This window comes from Exophiala mesophila (genome assembly GCF_000836275.1).
Source record: "Exophiala mesophila strain CBS 40295 unplaced genomic scaffold supercont1.4, whole genome shotgun sequence".
Classification (NCBI taxonomy): domain Eukaryota; kingdom Fungi; phylum Ascomycota; class Eurotiomycetes; order Chaetothyriales; family Herpotrichiellaceae; genus Exophiala; species Exophiala mesophila.
In genome coordinates this window covers 772,089-788,741 of record NW_015622507.1, presented here as the reverse complement: position 1 = coordinate 788,741, position 16,653 = coordinate 772,089, and the positions used below count along the sequence as shown (strand labels likewise).

General features: G+C 50.1%; 5 protein-coding genes across 5 annotated transcripts; 2 read left to right on the top strand and 3 right to left on the bottom strand.

Moving 5' to 3' along the window:
* Nucleotides 1–214: 214 nt before the first annotated feature.
* Nucleotides 215–1,101, bottom strand: PV10_05514 (uncharacterized protein). Its single transcript, XM_016370193.1, has one exon. The coding sequence runs from the start codon at nt 970–972 to the stop codon at nt 256–258; it is 717 nt and encodes a 238-aa protein (XP_016222486.1). The 5' UTR covers nt 973–1,101; the 3' UTR covers nt 215–255.
* Nucleotides 1,102–1,289: 188 nt separating this feature from the next.
* Nucleotides 1,290–4,682, bottom strand: PV10_05513 (uncharacterized protein). Its single transcript, XM_016370192.1, has 2 exons — nt 4,393–4,682; nt 1,290–4,339 (listed from the first exon to the last, which is right to left on the bottom strand). The coding sequence occupies exons 1-2, from the start codon at nt 4,457–4,459 to the stop codon at nt 1,527–1,529; spliced, it is 2,880 nt and encodes a 959-aa protein (XP_016222485.1). The 5' UTR covers nt 4,460–4,682; the 3' UTR covers nt 1,290–1,526.
* A 768-nt stretch (nt 4,683–5,450) lies between these two features.
* Nucleotides 5,451–10,713, top strand: PV10_05512 (uncharacterized protein). The gene is made up of 2 exons (XM_016370191.1): nt 5,451–5,747; nt 6,159–10,713. Exon 2 carries the CDS (start codon nt 6,176–6,178, stop codon nt 10,463–10,465), a length of 4,290 nt encoding a protein of 1,429 aa, XP_016222484.1. The 5' UTR covers nt 5,451–5,747; nt 6,159–6,175; the 3' UTR covers nt 10,466–10,713.
* A 457-nt stretch (nt 10,714–11,170) lies between these two features.
* PV10_05511 (uncharacterized protein) lies at nt 11,171–14,425 on the top strand. Its single transcript, XM_016370190.1, has 2 exons — nt 11,171–12,930; nt 13,007–14,425. Exons 1-2 carry the CDS (start codon nt 11,394–11,396, stop codon nt 14,173–14,175), a joined length of 2,706 nt encoding a protein of 901 aa, XP_016222483.1. The 5' UTR covers nt 11,171–11,393; the 3' UTR covers nt 14,176–14,425.
* PV10_05510 (uncharacterized protein) lies at nt 14,409–16,461 on the bottom strand (the record flags this gene model as incomplete). Its single annotated transcript, XM_016370189.1, has 4 exons — nt 14,409–14,449; nt 14,516–16,074; nt 16,127–16,184; nt 16,237–16,461. 3 exons carry the CDS (start codon nt 16,459–16,461, stop codon nt 14,570–14,572), a joined length of 1,788 nt encoding a protein of 595 aa, XP_016222482.1. The 3' UTR covers nt 14,409–14,449; nt 14,516–14,569.
* Between the last annotated feature and the right edge of the window lie 192 nt (nt 16,462–16,653).

The window sequence follows — 16,653 nt, the reverse complement described above, 5'->3', positions numbered from 1 at the left end:
AAGATCCCCATGGGCGCACGCGGTGGGATGGGCCTGAGGGCCCTCACGTCTCCGTCTGCCGCCTCGTATTCCCTGCCGCCAGCTTCACCAACCTCCCCTCCCCCTCCCCCGACCAAACATACGACCAAACATACGGAGAGACCTTCGCCCTTCAATCAAGGCCAACAAGGTCAAATTATATGGTTCATGCGGTATAATGTCAAAGAGCGGAAGGTTTGTGAATACATCCAGCAGTTGTTCTTGACATTCTGAGTCTCAAGTCTTCTTATCCTCTAAAATTGGGTCCTCGGGTCTACCCTTCCCAGGTGTATCGGACTCAAGGGTCGGTTCACCCTGTCCTTGGTCTTCGACATCATGCTCGAGCTCTCCTTCTATATCTTCCAACGGCTCGTTTGATGTGCCATCTGGAAGAGCCTCCTTAGCCTCCTCTAATGCTCTATACTTCCTCCGCCTCTTCTTCTCTGCACTTCTCTTCTTCTTACTATCTCTCAGCCTCTTCATCTCAACTCGACTCTCTGGTCCGTTCTCGGCCTGGTCGACTTTCTCTGCTAAGATCCGCCTTGCAATCTTGTAGTTCTGAGACCGACTTCTGGTTGCCTGCGACTTGACTACAATTCCTGTAGGCCCGTGTGTCATCTGCACCGCCGAGTTTGTCTTGTTGATCTTTTGACCACCAGGGCCAGATCCTTTAAGGTAGACATGTGTGAGCGTCTCATCAGGGAGGGTCGGCTTTGGTGGAAGGGTCGACTTTTTCTGATGGATTGCATGGGAACTGAAGGGCCGAGAGCAGGTAAGACGACTAAAGGTTTTGTTGGTACAACATATAACAGGGGATGGAATTAGTGCTGTTTCGTAGGACGCTCGGCGGAGTTCAGTATCAACAAGAAATTGTTGTCGTCGAGGGACACATCTTAAGAGGCCGCTCAACTGGATCCCTCTAGAATATGGCAACATGGACTGATGATGGTGCATCTTCACGCTTCACGCGTTAACTATTCAAGATGTTCATTGCCTTCGGCGAATGTCAAAGCATCGACATGCAGTCAGGGACGGATGTATCGCCGTGGAGAAAAGCGTCTGCATCTCAACTGACGATGTTGTCTCAACGAGTGACAATACCACGAGAGCATACGAGACCTCGTCTGCAGATGGTCTGATGTTTGGAGACGTGGAGCCTCCAAAGCAAATGTGGCAGGTAAACCGACGCAGTCCCTGACGTCCACGCTAGTATAGGTTGTATACTATTAGAAATTGATGCCACGCGCCCTGGCGGACAATACGTAATGATCACAGTGGCTTGCATTGTCTGTTTGAGCATCTATCTGCAGAAGCCATGAATCTATATTCAGGCCTTGCCTTCGCGGCGAGCTGCACTCCTAGGCCTCGAAACTGCCGTACCAGAACATTACCGTGTTAGCCTTGCCCTAATCCGTTCAAGCCTGGGTCTATCTCGTCCATGATGTTCGCTGCGAGATAGCAGAGCCATCTTCGCATGCGAGGCGCTTTTCAAATCCTCCATTGTACGCCTACAACATCATGTAAGAGCTCAAGACTTTTTTGGCGTCAGGACTCAGCGTCTCCTCGACTGTTTTTCCGATCCTGCCTCCATGTCTTTGGTCGGCGGCTTTCAAATAATGTCCCACCCAGGCACGCAGGTCGGTAACGTCGGCAAAGGGGTCCTTGTTTGGTGGCCGGACTGTGTTCAGTTGTGTGAAGCCAACGCCAAACCCTGAATCCTCCACGTCTAGCTCTGCGATATGATCATCGGACTTTGGTGGTACTGGGGGATCTTCTAGAAGTTTGAGTAGTGCATTGCATGTCAATGGCCAGCCCTTGGGGTATCTAGACACGAATGCCTCCGAGTCTGCCAGGGTTTTGGTCAACGATATGGCCGCGACCTTGCGGTCCAGAGGTCGGGCAAGCTCCTGGGTCTTTGGTAGAATGATACCGACATAGAGCTGCCGGAAAACATCCTGTTGGACTCGATCTGTAGCTGCGATGAAGAAATCGGCCCCTAGACCTTGTTCGGTACGCGAGGATACAAAGTGATAGAATCTGATAAATCTGGAGGTGAAGGCTTGAGTTTGTTTGCTTTGTAAACGTGTCAACAAGATGTTAAGAACGTGAACCCAGTATTGTTCCAAGTCTGATGGAGTAAATGTCGATATCACCGTCTCCAGTAGATCGACTCCGTAGCTCTCAAACACTTTCGTTGCTACTAGCTTCTGAAAGATGCCAAGGACATGTTCAATCTGGTTGGCCGTAATCAGCTGTTGCTTTCCGCGCACAATGATGGCTGACAAAAGTCGGACCAAAGCTGGTACGTTGCCTCTCTGCTCCCACAGCGATGGAGCAAGGATTGGAGCGATCAGTGGTTCGTATTGTGACGGCAAGGGCTTGTCCGGCTCATTCTCAAGTAAAGCTGCCATGAGTTGGAACACATACGGAATGAACTCCTCAACCCCGTTGGACAGGATGGCGAGAAAAGGGGCGAAGAGGACAGACCCAAGGGCCTCCGATTGAGCAGCTCCGGTGAAGCGAATCAGAGCGCCGAGACTTTCAAAATGATAATAGTAGAACCTCGGGTTGCTGGGGTTTGCGGCGATGATGGTAGTGATGGTGGTCAAATGTTGCAGAGCAGAATGGGCCACAGAAGCAATACCTTCTCTGACAACTATCAAAACTCGCATGATGCATCTCATGATGAACTCATTCTCCTGAACTTTTTCTGGCGCGCGGTCTTTCTCGACCAAGCCAAACAAATGCTCCAGGAGGCTTGATGCCAGTGGGGTGATATTGTTCGGATCAATCAAGGGTTTTCCACTGTCATCTCCCATGGCCAAAACTCTTTCTACCGCAACCGCGGCATAGGTATAAACACAGTAATTGGAGTTGCCCAGGTGATTGACTAGCAATGGCATGACTTGTTGCCACTGGTCCTTGGTGATGATGCTGCGAAAAACATACAGATACTTGATGGCGTCAACTTTGAGCAGTGGTTGAGTGTCACCTTGCAAGTCTGTTGCAAGGTATTTGGAGAAGAAATCGCCAATGTCTACGAGACTGTTCGTCTTGGTGACACCATGGGTGGAGGTTCTGGCGCCCTTTGACGCAAGTGCGAAGAAGAGACTCACTGCTGTGTCCTTAGATCTCCAGTTGGCCTCAGGATTGCTTTGGAAGTCTTGCAGGGCTTTTTCGATATAAGTCATCGTGATTTGAGTGACAGATTGTTCGAACTGATCACTCAATTGTTGGAGAAAGTCGCCTGCAGCTCGTCTGCGGGTTTCGCTGTCGGAGCCTTCCAAATCCCGTCGGATAAACTCAATAGGTTCGTCTTCGAACATCTCGATATCGGAGTCTCTCAAAGCGACGTTGGGTATGACGACTTTTTCAATGATTTGAGTCTGAATGTTGGGGTTGTTGAACGTTTGAGCCTGTTCGTTGATGCCGCCAATCGATGTCAGGAACAACAGAGCTTTACTGACAAGGATGTCATTCTTGGGCTCGGCTCCGGTGGTGGTCAAGAGATTCCATGAACTTTCCACGAAGCTCGTGACGTGTTTAGAGAAGTCATCGTAGTACTTGCCGATGTACAAAGTCAGAGCCTCAAAAATGTTGGCCTTTGTGTTCTCGAGCGGGCCTGCTGTGTCCTCATCGTCTGTGTGCAGAAGGCTGTTGTTGTAGACTAGGTACTTGAGAAGTAGGCCGGAGATGCCTTCAAGATGGTCTTCGAAGACAGGAGAGAGATCTTGACACGAGAGATCATAAAAGAGTTGGAGTACGAGATCGAGCTCGGTGAAAGCATTCTGCAGTGCGACTTTGTCAGTGCTATGGTTGTCGATGTACGAATCGAGGCTTTGCCACAAGGAGAGAAACGGCTGGGCGAACTTTGACAGCACATGATTGATCTCGGTGAACAGGTCGTCAGAACGGAAGAGCGGTCGCCATCTGACGAAAATAGAGTGAGCCACCTGCAAGACACCAGCGTTGACGACAGGGTCTCCAGGCTTCAGTCGGGATATCAGATCGTCCACCAAAGTGTCCCACCTCTCCCAGAAGTCACTGTCTGCGATGATACTGATTGCTTCTCCCAATTGCGTCTGGATACCCTTGGGCACTGAGATCATCAGGCCAACAAGCTCAGTCTTGACCGTTGTTACATCTTGATGGGGTAGTTTGTAGTTGCCTTCCACGTCGGTCCAATTGCGTTTGATGAAATTTTTGAAAAAAAGGGCACTGGCAAGCCGTGTGTTATATTGGAAGTCGGTGGAGGCAGTGATTTGGAGTAGTAGGAGGGCGAAGCCGGGCTTTTGTTCCTCTGTTCGAATCTTCTGCTCGGCTAAGGTGGGTTAGGTGCGAGGCTTCAGTCATCAAAGGATTGAGAGAACTTACCTTCTCTGTTTTGACGTGGATCAAGGCTGGCATCAAGCAGCTGTGCCAATTGCGTGAGAGAAGACATTGTTTGAGACTGACAAAGATACGATAGCGACAATGAGGGGATTAGAGTATGATGGGCAATGAATCGTTGAGATTTAGCGCATGTTGAGGTTGCGGACGGACTTTATTGCACCTAATGTGAAAAGGTAGGACACCGGAAGTTCTAAGAATTAGCGCTGACAGGTGGTGCGATTGCTTGCAGGCTTGAAGCAGACCAAAAGAGATGAAGAAGTGGTGTAGATTTGGGGTGAGTTTGTTTACAGTTCACAAGACACTTGATGGAGTTTAGGATATCCACAGAACGACTGCCCACCTGCCACAAGCACTTTTCCAGTTGCGGGAGAATTAAATTCCATCTTCACCGCCTTCCTAAAACAATTATTCACTTGATATGATTTGACTTCACCGTGTTATTTTGGGCAGTTATTACTGTGGACCATAACATCACATTTGAGCATTTTCTGGTGGCGGACTTGGGTGCCTGGTGGGCTCTGGGTGGCGACGTGCAAGGGCCGAGAGGGCCTTTTGCTTAAACCTAAGCGACCTCGAGTTCAGCGCCGAGAGACTGCCTGGATTCCTACTGGATATCCCTACCAGCTCTACCCCAAAAAACCCAGTCTGAGGGAAAAATCATGCGGAAAAAGTGCCTAGGTGTCGTGGGTGTGTCTCTCTGTGGCTCTCAGACGGACTCCGCCGTCAGTCTCTCAATTTTACCAACTTTAGAAGGCAAATTGGGATGATGTGCTGCAGATCCTCATCCAGTCAAATCTGAATGGCGATGAAATCTTTCCTTGGTCTTCCGCAGGTTAAACTTGGCTGATCGGAGTGTTGCATCTCGCGATCCTAAGTAATTTTCGTGGATGTGAAGGGTTGTATGTAAGAACGCCTGTGGGTAACCAGCCGTAAAAGCCAGCCAGCCAGCCAGCAAGCCTATCCACTCCTACCCTGGTGACTTTCACTGGGGCTAAAGAAGTCCGAAGATGTATTTGACATTGTTCGAGCGCCTGTAGGCTTTTGTCTGCAACAATCTCTGTCTGTATTTGGCTCTCCCTTTCAACTTGGACATCTGCCCGCTCCCTGTGTTCTGCTTTATCTCAGTCGACTTGACAATCATCCAGTTGCATCGACATTCGACAAATTTACATCCAGTTGAACGACCATTCCCCTTGAACTTGACGGCAGGCACGACACATATCTGTTCTTTCTTGGTGGCAGACTCTGCAGCCTACGTTCTTCATATACATAATTCAAATGTTGGAGTTTTCATCTTGACGAACCAACTTTTGCAATTACTTTCAACCTCGACCTTGGTAAGCTACAGTCGAAATTATTCCCTTTTCACGGCCCATTTTCGAAACTGTCTGCACTGCAAAGTATCAGATAAAGCAGCCCCAACACCAAATCCTGTTCTGCCACGAGTCTGTTGGAGTCGAACCCTCAACCGTCTGATGGACTTTTCGGGGCTCGTGACTGCCGCGGTTCTGCATAAATCACATGCTTCCTCCTTGGCTCCTGTCAAAAGTTATTCTTGTCAGGCAACCTCTTTTAATCACATGAACCCCTCAAGTGCTACTCAAGTCAACGACTTCTGCATCAACGTCAGGAACTCTGGCACCGCTGCGGATTGATACTCGATTCCGTCTTCTGATCTTCACATTGTTTCTTCTCACCCATGCAACTCGTTCTCGACACGGTCCGATTGCTAACCGGATCCACCATAGACTAAGCGACGAGTCGTATGTCTACTGATAATGATTCACACCATGAAGCGTCCACCAAAGCCACTCCGACTACAGCCCAGGAACCTGGCTTCTTGCGACGTCGGTCGGTGAAGCCAGATGACTCGCTTACTCGCGAGTCCAGCACAGCACCGTCTGAGCAATCGTCTCATCATGGAGCTACCATCAACCTTGTAGATCTTATCTCTCAAGGCGTTCGCTTCACAGATCATCCGGATGAGGCCCGGCAGATGTTGTCTCACCTTGCCAATGTCAAACCCGGCACAGATGTATCACACAGCCTCAAGAACCTTTCAGCCCGCTACGATGACGACCTTCCGCCAAGGACGCTTCTCTACCTGCTCTCCAGATGGCTGCCTATGTGGTTTGGAAAAGCAGACAAGGAGCGAAGGGAGAATAAGTCATCGAGGACCATGCTGGTCAAGGAGCAACAGAATTTGGATTGGCTGCTTCGCTATCTGTTGGATTATTTGAACTTGGGCCACACTGACATTGACACCGAAGAGCTTGCTTCCACTATCGACGCCGTCACAGTTATGTGTTTGAGTGCTACCAAGGAAGGCGACATCAACAACGGCATCAACATCTTGTATGCTGTAGCCTTGAACTACCAATTTCCAAAGCGAAGCCTTGATCAAAGTCTCGTCGTCTTGTGCGCCTCTGCCGCCAACCTTCCTGCCCCACCTGACCATCTTGTTGATGTCGCAAGACTCTTGGTGTCGGGCTCTTTACAAGAAGATTGTGTCCAAACATTGTTCACCTTCATTCTGACACCAACTCTTGGTAACGAGATCAAGAATCTCTCACATGCGAGGGGGGCTGCCAGGATTATCCAAAAACTCATCGATCAGCAAAATACAGATGGTGTGTATGTGTTTTCGCTGCCTCCACTGATAGCAACACTGAAGACGGCGGCCGGTCAGAACATCTTCCGCCTTGCTTTCGACCTTCTCAACACAGTGCAATCCATCCTCTCCTGCCAAACCCGACAGGCCGAAGTGGTTGAACTCGACTTCTCAGAGATCATGGATATCATCAATCTTTGCCTAGATGTGAACCCTGCGAATCGTCGGGCAGCAAAGACGCCGAACGAACCCTTGTCACCTCCCTCGAACCCCCAAGATGATCCTGATCGTGCCTATGAGCGTCATTTTAGAGATCGAGATGCGGCGGCGAAAAACCTGGCACGGGCCTTGAGTACATTACGCGAGCATCTTCCATCGGTCGCCAACGATTTCATAATCGACTTCTTCCTTATGCACCCACAATACGTCGAAGTACCTCAACTAGTCGAAACGCTTGAGCAGGTTGGTCAGAAATTCCTGGCTGCTGAAGATCACGAAGTTAGGCGGAAGTACGCAGACTGTGTGTACCAAAACATCATTCGGAACAATTTGCTTCCTCAAGCATGTCGACTCAAAGGCATAAATGTAGTAGTTCATTCTAAGGAAACCACGGAGCATTTATCTTCAGCCTCGTCACAAACTTGTGGTGCTGAGTACGCCTGGATCCTCAGCAAGCTGTTGACGCAGATTGATACTGAGCGTGATGAGACAGTCTTTCAAACCCTGGTCAAGTCTTTGCACTACATGGCAAATAATTACGAAGAGGCAGCAAAGGAGCCATCTTTGACTCAACAAACTATCAAGAAGCTTGGCGACCTTGTTTTGCTAGGTCCTAAGGTGGGATCATGGAACGATGACCTTGCAGTCCTGGGAACTCAGGTTCTGACAACTATTCTGGCGTACAGCATTCACACAAGTCCTGCGATGGCGATTTATGCATTTGAGGTTCTCTTGGACGTTGCAAGTCCCAAATGCAAATCTCGTCTGGCTAGGCTGGTCTCGAAGCGCTTGTTGTTCCGCATACGGGCTGACGATGCAGGCTACATTTATATCAATTCGGGAAGCGAAAGTGAAGACATTGCCCCAGCACTACTACGGACTCGAGCCACGTTAGACATCTTCCAAAATGAGCAACCCCTCAGTCAACGCCACTCGGCAAGCAGCACAAGTTTGTCTTCAAAATCTGATGGCTATGAGACATTATGGATTTATCCCGAAACCGAAGACACGGACTATCCTTTCAGTGGTCGTCCTTCGTCTGTTCTCAACGTCAACACTACCAGCAGTTTAGAGAAGGTGATGGAATTGGACATGGACACATGGTTAATGAACATAATCAAGTGCCTGCAGACGGACACGGATTGGGAAACCTACAGCTTCACCATTGTCCACACAGCCGCGCAGCTGAGCAACATCGCCTTGTTCTTGAATTCCCTCGAAGCTATCATCAAGCTTCGTCAAGTCCTTTGTGAACAAATCGTCAACGGGTCTTTCAGAGAAGCTCCTGCCTCTACGGGGTTGAAGAAGTCGGACGTGGCGATCTGCATGTTCAATTTCTTGACTTCTCTGGTGCCATATGCCACTATCAAATCAGAGGCAATCCAGAAAGGCTTTGGTGATGACCTTGTGAGAGCTTTCATATCAGGACTTGGTGGCTCGTGGGAGGGGACGTCTCGGAAGTGCATCCACGCCCTGTCGGTCTGCAGCCTCGAAGTACCCTCGTCGGTGGCCGGCCTCTATCCTACTATCATCGACAAAATGTCCAAGAACATGACTCAGGCTCATTTAACGAGCCACATTCTTGATTTTTTGACACAAGTTGCTTTGCAGACTGAGATGCACTCGAACCTGAACTCGGACGAGGTCAAGGTGATCTTTGGGATCTGCATCCAATTGCTCGAAAAGGTTCGAGAACAGCACAGTACGTCGGTGCTTTCACCTCAAGGACGGATAACCGGATCGACGAGACACAGCGGTATGAACTTCCGACGGCCACCATATCGGGCAGCTATGTTGACGGAGCTCGGACTGCCACAGTATGCAGCAGCACTTGCGTACCATAACATGATTTTTTGGTTTCTCGCCTTACCACTGGAGAACCGAGGCAAATACGTGTCATGGATCGTGCCGCGGCTTGTGTGGAAGAACGCCCAGGGAGAGGAAACTATTGATGAACAAAGCCAGGTTCTGATTGACATGATGCAGCGAACGGCGTACTCTGACCTGGGAGAAACGTCACCAGTGGCCGGTTTTGCAGAGGCAGAAGATGGCCCAGTTTCGTCAGCATCATGGATCGTGGGATTGAGTATCATCACTGCTGAAGTGGCAGGTCATACAGGCAAGACGCAGATCATCAAGCGGCAAGCATCAGGCACCACGTACGCCAGATATCAGCAGTTGACTGCTCAATTGCCACCGCACCACGCACCAACTCAAACGCAGATTCACGGGCAGGATGTGACGACGGAGATCTTGCCTCCACACATCATCCTACAAATGATGGAAAGCGCAGCGGCGACTAGTTTGGCGGACCAGCCAGTCCGGCTACCTAGGGATGAGTTTGTGTCTCGCTCTCTGGATCTCTTTGACCGAATCCCAACGGTTGCAAGCCATAAGATTGGCGTGTTGTACGTAGGGGAGGGGCAGTTGAAAGAATCCGAGTTTTTAGCCAACACGCATGGGTCGCCGGATTATGAACGTCTGCTGGCTGGGCTCGGCTATGTGGTGTCTTTGAAGCCTCCACTTCAATTCAAGCCGCAGGGATTGGAGTATGGTCGAGACGGAAGCGAAACTATCGCATGGCGAGATAGGGTGGCGGAGATTGTCTATCTTGTCCCAACAATGATGCCAACCGACAGTGAGGACGACCCGCAATGCATTATGAAGAAAGCACATGTGGGAAACTGTCACGTCAATGTCATTTTCAACCGGTCGGGTGCGCCTTGGGACTTTGACAAGTTCAAATCACAGTTGAATTATGTCAACATTGTGATTCGGCCAGCATGTCGTGGAAGTGGCAAGGTCGATGAGGACTTCATGCCCGGCTTTTACTGGGTACACGTGGTAACCAGAGATGATCTACCGAGCCTTTCGCCAGCAGCGGAGCCCACGATAATCTCGGCCGCTCACCTTCCGCAGTTTGTGCGAGTGCTAGCGATCAACGCGAGTCAGTTCTGCCTAACGTGGAACAACAGAGACATCGACAACGAGTTTCCAAGTGAATGGCGGTCGAGATTACAGCATATCAAACGATTGAAGCAACAGGTGTTGGACAAGATGGGTGACAGAAGAGAAACAGCAGGTCTGTTGACAGGGACGACGGGGCCTTCAGGGGTGTCATCTACCAATGGTGGAAGAAAGACACCAGTAGCTCGGGAGGAGGCGAGCAGGAGGGACGGGCTTTTGGCATCTCAATTGGATTTCAGTTCTTGGACGCAATGGTAGTCTATGGGCACTTGAGTCCAAATGGATATGAGCGGGAAAAGGAGAATTGTGAAAGCACGGCGTTGGGGACTGATGGATATTGGGCAGAGGGAATCAAAAGTTCTTGTTATGACATTAATGAAGCAATACTACCCTACCTAAGTATGTACAGTAAAAGCAACCTTGTCCAGTATGTTGAGGACTGGAGTTTATATGAATTGGTGCTTGACAAATAGGTGAAGAAAGGCAGTCAATGGGGCCGAGGGGGCTGTTTGTTAGCATGCAGGTACCTACCTAGGTAGTACCTTATGTATGAATTGCGAGTACCTAAGGCGGGCGTAGAGGTAGAGACGACGAGGTTGGCTGCATGCCTGGGGAGCCTTTGACCACTTCAGCCTCCAACCCACCAGTGGCTCCTTCGCCCTCAGCCTCTCAGCCACCATCGGTCATTCAGCGCTTTGTTTTACCTAAAGTACTTAGTGCATCCAGAGGCGAGGGCACGAGGGGTCGAGGGGTCACTTCTCGGTGGGGTTAACGTGTTCTGGCCATATCGCTATGCTACTGCCTACCCCCTCCCGCCGATCGTGGCACGCATGGTCCGTGGCTGCGTATGTCTTCCCCCTACGTCACCTGCGACCAATGCTCACCTCCATCAACCAGGCGCAGGTGATACTCTCTCACTCATCAAGTCTTGACCACCTACCTTATTATGTTTGCCTCTAAACACCTAAACTAGGCATCAAGAATTCCACCATCATCATTATTATTACTATTACTATTCCTTCTGCAAGAACCACCCGCGTCTGTCTTCTCTAACCATCTTTGTCTGCCTTATCACAACGTCCAAGGCAACTCAGTCTCACCTCCTCGCCAACCCCACCCAATAACCATGCACTGAGAGTTGTTTCGCCAGCCGACCACAAAGAGTCCGCTGCTCCATCGATACGAAATGACAACGGGCACTTCTTCCAGACCGGGCCCGCCCTCGCCCTCAGCTTCCTTCTATGACCTATCCGACGATGAAGAAGGAGGCTACAATACTATCGCTCACGCCACCTCTGTCCGAGGCGTCAAGCTTCTCTTTTCAAAGAGCAAAGTCTACGTCCACCCCTCTCCCTCAGCCAAAGACAACATCCCTGGCTTCATAGCACTTGTTCAACAAAAATCCCCACCCAATTCTGGTGATCAACGGCCCGCAACTGCCGACTCCAACAAGAAGCATTCAAACACCGCATCTTATCTGCTGGCATGGGTTCCAGAGTCGTCACTAGCACAAGATGATCTCAACACCTATGTCAAGGTCGATATGAAAAACGATGGATCTCCTCCTCGACAGTCCTATCTCGTCCCGCCCCTCCCCCTCGCCACCACCTTTGACGAGTCTCCTGTCGGTCCCTATGCCTTTTCTTTTCCTCTGTCCAACATTTACTCCATCAATGTGCGCCCTCCCAGTCTGGGGTGGTGGTTCGGGAGTATTGTCATCAATACTCGCTCCGGCTCCAGTTTACCCGCTTTATTCTTCCACGACTCCGAGTGTGAGAGCACCATCCTTCAAAAGAGAAAACGTGCTAAGGAATCATTTGATCCATTCGGCGATAGCGGAGAACTCTTCTGGGGAGGCGACGAGGTCATACGCTGGCTCAAGAGATATGTCAATGTTGAACGAAGTACTGCCGAGCCCTCCATCTACCTCATCGATCCCACGGAAGAGGATCGCCTGGGATTCGGTCAGGGCAGAAAATCCCTCGAGAACAAAGACCGAAGAGCCAGTCAATCGACTTCCAACACCAAAAAGCAGCAAAATTCTTCAGGACCAGGGATGGACCCTCTTACTAAAGCCCTGAAAGAGACTAGATGGAAAATTCTCGAACAACTTTCCAAGGTTACCACATTCACTAGACGCACGGCCGAGGATCTTGCTAACAACAAAAACATTCCCCCTCAAGTGCGACGGCTAATTCAAAACCCCGAGGTCCAAACACTACAAGAAGAGTTTGACAGCGCAAAGCTGTACCTGGCAAGATGGGCAATGAGCATTGCCGAACAGGGAGAGAAGGAACGCAAGCAACGCATGTGGAGTGCCAGAGATGTTCTCGACTCAGAGGAAACCAGCGTCGGAGATTTTGAAATCCTGGACATGGAGGCCGGTCGTATGACGTTGACAGACAGCAAAAGACGGCCAGTCACAATGGAGGAATGGAATTCATTCTTTGATGACAAAGGAACACTCAACATCACCGTCGACGAGGTCAAAGAACGCATCTTCCACGGCGGGCTTGATCCCGAGGATGGAGTGAGAAAGGAAGCCTGGCCCTTCTTGCTCGGCGTCTATGACTGGAACAGCACCGATAGCGAGCGACATACTTATATGAATGCTAAACGTGACGAGTACGTTCAACTCAAAGGGGCTTGGTGGGATCGGTCAAGCGATGGTCAGTCGACTCCAGAACAAGAAGAGTGGTGGAAAGAACAGAAACTTCGAATTGGTGAGTCAAATCTTTGCATGCTACTTGAGCTTGCCCTCCTATAGCAGTACAACTAATCATTTCATCGTCGCTGCAGAGAAAGATGTCCACCGCACTGATCGACATATCCCTTTGTTCGCTGGAGAAGACATTCCGCACCCAGACCCCACGTCTCCATTCTACGATGAGAATAGCCCCGGCACCAATGTGCACATGGAGCAACTCAAGGATATGCTTCTCACATATCTCGAATATGACACGCCTCCATCACAAGTCAAACCTACTCCCAACTCCTCCTCCGCCTCCTCTCGACCACGTTATCAAACTCGCAACCCCCACCCACAAAATCTGGGCTACGTCCAAGGCATGTCTGATCTCCTCTCGCCACTGTATGCCGTCTTCCAAGACGATGCACTCGCTTTTTGGGCCTTTGTCAACTTCATGACACGAATGTCTCGCAATTTTGTTCGTTCTCAGATTGGCATGCGCTCCCAGCTATCCACCCTTGATCAACTCGTACAAATCCTCGATCCCAAACTTTACCTTCACCTCCAATCCGCCGACTCTACCAACTTTTTCTTCCTTTTCCGTATGCTCCTGGTCTGGTATAAGCGCGAGTTTGAGTGGTCCGATACCCTTCGTCTATGGGAAAGCCTATGGACAGATTACTACTCGTCACAATTTCACCTCTTTGTCGCCTTGGCAATCCTGGAGAAGCATCGCGAAGTCATTATTGATCATTTGAATCATTTCGACGAGGTCCTAAAATACTTCAACGAGCTCTCAGGGACCATAGAGCTACAAGAGATTCTCTTCCGTGCCGAAGGCCTTTTCAAACGATTTGAAAAGGTAGTCGAAGCGATTGATAGGAAAAATTCGTTTCCTGCACCAAGTACCGCCGAACCCAAGGCGTCTGACAACAGCGGCGCGACAACGGAACAAGGGAAAGTCGGCAGCAGTGGTGCCAAAAACCAGGCGGCCATCAGACAAGCCATGATGTCTGGGCCTGGGCGTATACCATCTCGAACAGAGCAACAGAGCCAGTCCGCCGGTCGTGGGAGAAGCGTGCACCAGAACCAGGCTCAAGCGGGCTCGAGGCCCGGAAACCAAGGAAAACAGCCACAAGCTCCGCTCAACGGTGATGGCAGCCAAGATAAAGTCATCACTCCACAGTTGAGGTTGTTGTTGAGCAAAAAGATCATCACGATTGACACGGAGCAAACTGAGGACGCTCCACGAGTGAGGCCTAGTGGCCTAAAGGACTAGATTTAAAGGCAGCAGCTGTATCAAAAGCACTGTGGATGATGAAGCATCTCCAGGGGAGTCACGACTTTATGTACTTTATATTTGGCGGCAGATTGCGATTGATTAACTTAACTCATCGATTTCGGGCTCTGACTGAATGAATAGTAGGACTGCGTCAGTTTCTTATTGCCTATCTTTTGTCAGTTCTCCAGTGGATCTCATGGTTTCAAGTAACAGCACTTAGCACAAAAATAATGATGGGTTATCAGCCTCAGATCCGTGAACATCATGCTTGCTGCTTCACAAGTTAGAGTGTCTTTTCCATGTGACTAATCGGTCTACTAGACATTTTCCAACCTACTTAGGGAGTTCCACTCTAGGATAGGTTCAATCGAGTCTCTCACTGGGAAAAGAATCAAGACATATCATGCCAACCCACCCCGTCGAGTCCAAATGTCAGCTTGAGTAAGGCGGTCTTTCTCTGGAGCAGCTTCCTCTCCATCTGTATCTGCTCCGGCAGGAAGACACTGCCGACATATCGGTCATGTCTGTGGACCTCGCACGGAGGGTCGGGCCGCATCTGATCAGGCTCCGCATACGTGGATTCCTCGAGATAGGGGCAGAGATGCACATGAAGCCACGATGCGACCCTTTGACCGGCCTGTGGCGTCATGAATACCCTGTCCGAAGCGATCTTATCGTGCACACTCAGTCCGGTGCGGAAGTCCTTCTCTTGGCTCCCCGCGGAGATGAAATCATGGTTCGCATCCACCCAGCCTGTCGTGTCGATCCATGCCGTTGATATGTCCCCTTGTGCACGCAGCATGCTGACTGTCGCGGACAGGCACTCTGATATCACCGAGTGCAAGGTCAAAGGCTCGGTGGACGGGATCTGGGTGAGCACTGACGAGAAGGGAGCGATGAGGAATATCGGTAGAGTCGAGGGGGCCGAGACGTAGCTATAGCTGTCGCCGAAGCTCTGGCTGTGGCTGTGGTCGTCGTTGCGGTGGCTTTTCGGTTGGCTGGCCATATGGGGATACGCAACACGTCGAATCGTTAGGATGAGTCGGACAAGTGATGTAATGAAGTCAATCTTCAACCTTTCCAGCGTATGGTGGCTGATGGCATTGACAGACGAGATAGCTGACAACAATGAAGCAAATTCCTCTATTCCAGGTTGGAGTATCAATACCGAAGGGCGATTGGTCGAGTCAAAGCTCCATGGGTGCAAGTAATGCAGCGTGCCCGGTGGGCCTGAGCGGAAGAATAGGTCCTGAATGGTGACGATTGATTGCTTGGAGTGCATACCAGTCTCGGACATCGGGAGAAGGGTGACATCAAGGGAATTGGCTTTGCTGAGACGATGATACCACGTGTGAAGTCTAGCTTGAGTAGTTGTTGAGTCCTCGCTGGCCGAGAAAGGTGAAAGTGACCTCTCAAATGTGACGATTTCAACTGTTGGATTGGGCTGTTTTCCTCGAGTTGTCGTGCTCCTATGGGGTTCAAGGCAAAGGTGCTCATGGTAATGAGACGATGGCTTCATTGATTGGTCGATTGTGACGTTTGTGACGAGTGCTGGAAGACCGACCCAGAGTCCATGGACCTGGAGAGTGGACTGAAACCCTTCTGTAGAGCCAAGATATGTTATTCTGATGTGATGCACAATTCGAGGGTCAAGTCCCCTGGCAATTGGTACAATTCCCAAGGCTTCTTCATGTCCGAATATATCTTGACCATTAATCTCCACCAGTAGGCTAACACGGCTAGATCCTCTTGTGGAGTCTGACTCTGAGAAGAGGAGAACCCGCCTTGCGGCAACGCGTTGGTGCTCTTCTCGCTCTTGGGTGCGGTCTCTGGGTTTGTTCTTTAAGTCGCAAAAGATCGAGGTCGTGTTGCACACGGTAAATTCAATGTAAGAGCCTGGAGCGGGTTAATTGGAAGAGGCTTGTGTGTTTCCTCTGAAACAACCTACCTGGAAATGCAGCATCCTGCCTGGACCCGGTGGATGTTGACGTCCAACGACCAACAAACTGAATCTCGAGTTAGCTGGCTTTGCAATTCTTCAATTAAGGAGAAACAAACCCGCAGATGGGGATGGTTGGCAGGAACAAACAAATGGTCCTCTTCCAGTGCCCTGCGAAGCAAATACTGGCGAACTTGAAAAGCATCCAGGTTATCAGAAATGGTTTGCCATGACGATGGATGCGTGCGGAAGTTGAGACAAAGTAGTCCAATGATAGATACTGCAAGTACGAGACCCAACCATGTCTGTAGAAGGTAGCTGTTCAGAAGGGACTGCTGTTGCATCTTCGAATGCGCTTTCTTCGACTGTCTTGTCCAATGTCGAGTTTGAAAAGTAGGAAACGAGTCTGATGATTTAAACTAGCGGCAGGATAGGATGGATCAAGCGTATCAAGTGACCCGCGCCTTTCTGCCAGCCCTTTAGGCAGTCACCAACCCCCTAGCCCCCCACTCTCAGGGCGAAGTAGTTTTATTTCA

Coding starts and splice junctions, on each gene's coding strand:
- PV10_05514 (XM_016370193.1), bottom strand. CDS start 972: ATGCACCATCATCAGTCCATGTTGCCATATTCTAGAGGGATCCAGTTG.
- PV10_05513 (XM_016370192.1), bottom strand. CDS start 4,459: ATGTCTTCTCTCACGCAATTGGCACAGCTGCTTGATGCCAGCCTTGAT. Junction 4,340..4,392: donor TCCACGTCAAAACAGAGAAG/GTAAGTTCTCTC, acceptor AACCCACCTTAG/CCGAGCAGAAGATTCGAACA.
- PV10_05512 (XM_016370191.1), top strand. CDS start 6,176: ATGTCTACTGATAATGATTCACACCATGAAGCGTCCACCAAAGCCACT.
- PV10_05511 (XM_016370190.1), top strand. CDS start 11,394: ATGACAACGGGCACTTCTTCCAGACCGGGCCCGCCCTCGCCCTCAGCT. Junction 12,931..13,006: donor AGAACAGAAACTTCGAATTG/GTGAGTCAAATC, acceptor TCGTCGCTGCAG/AGAAAGATGTCCACCGCACT.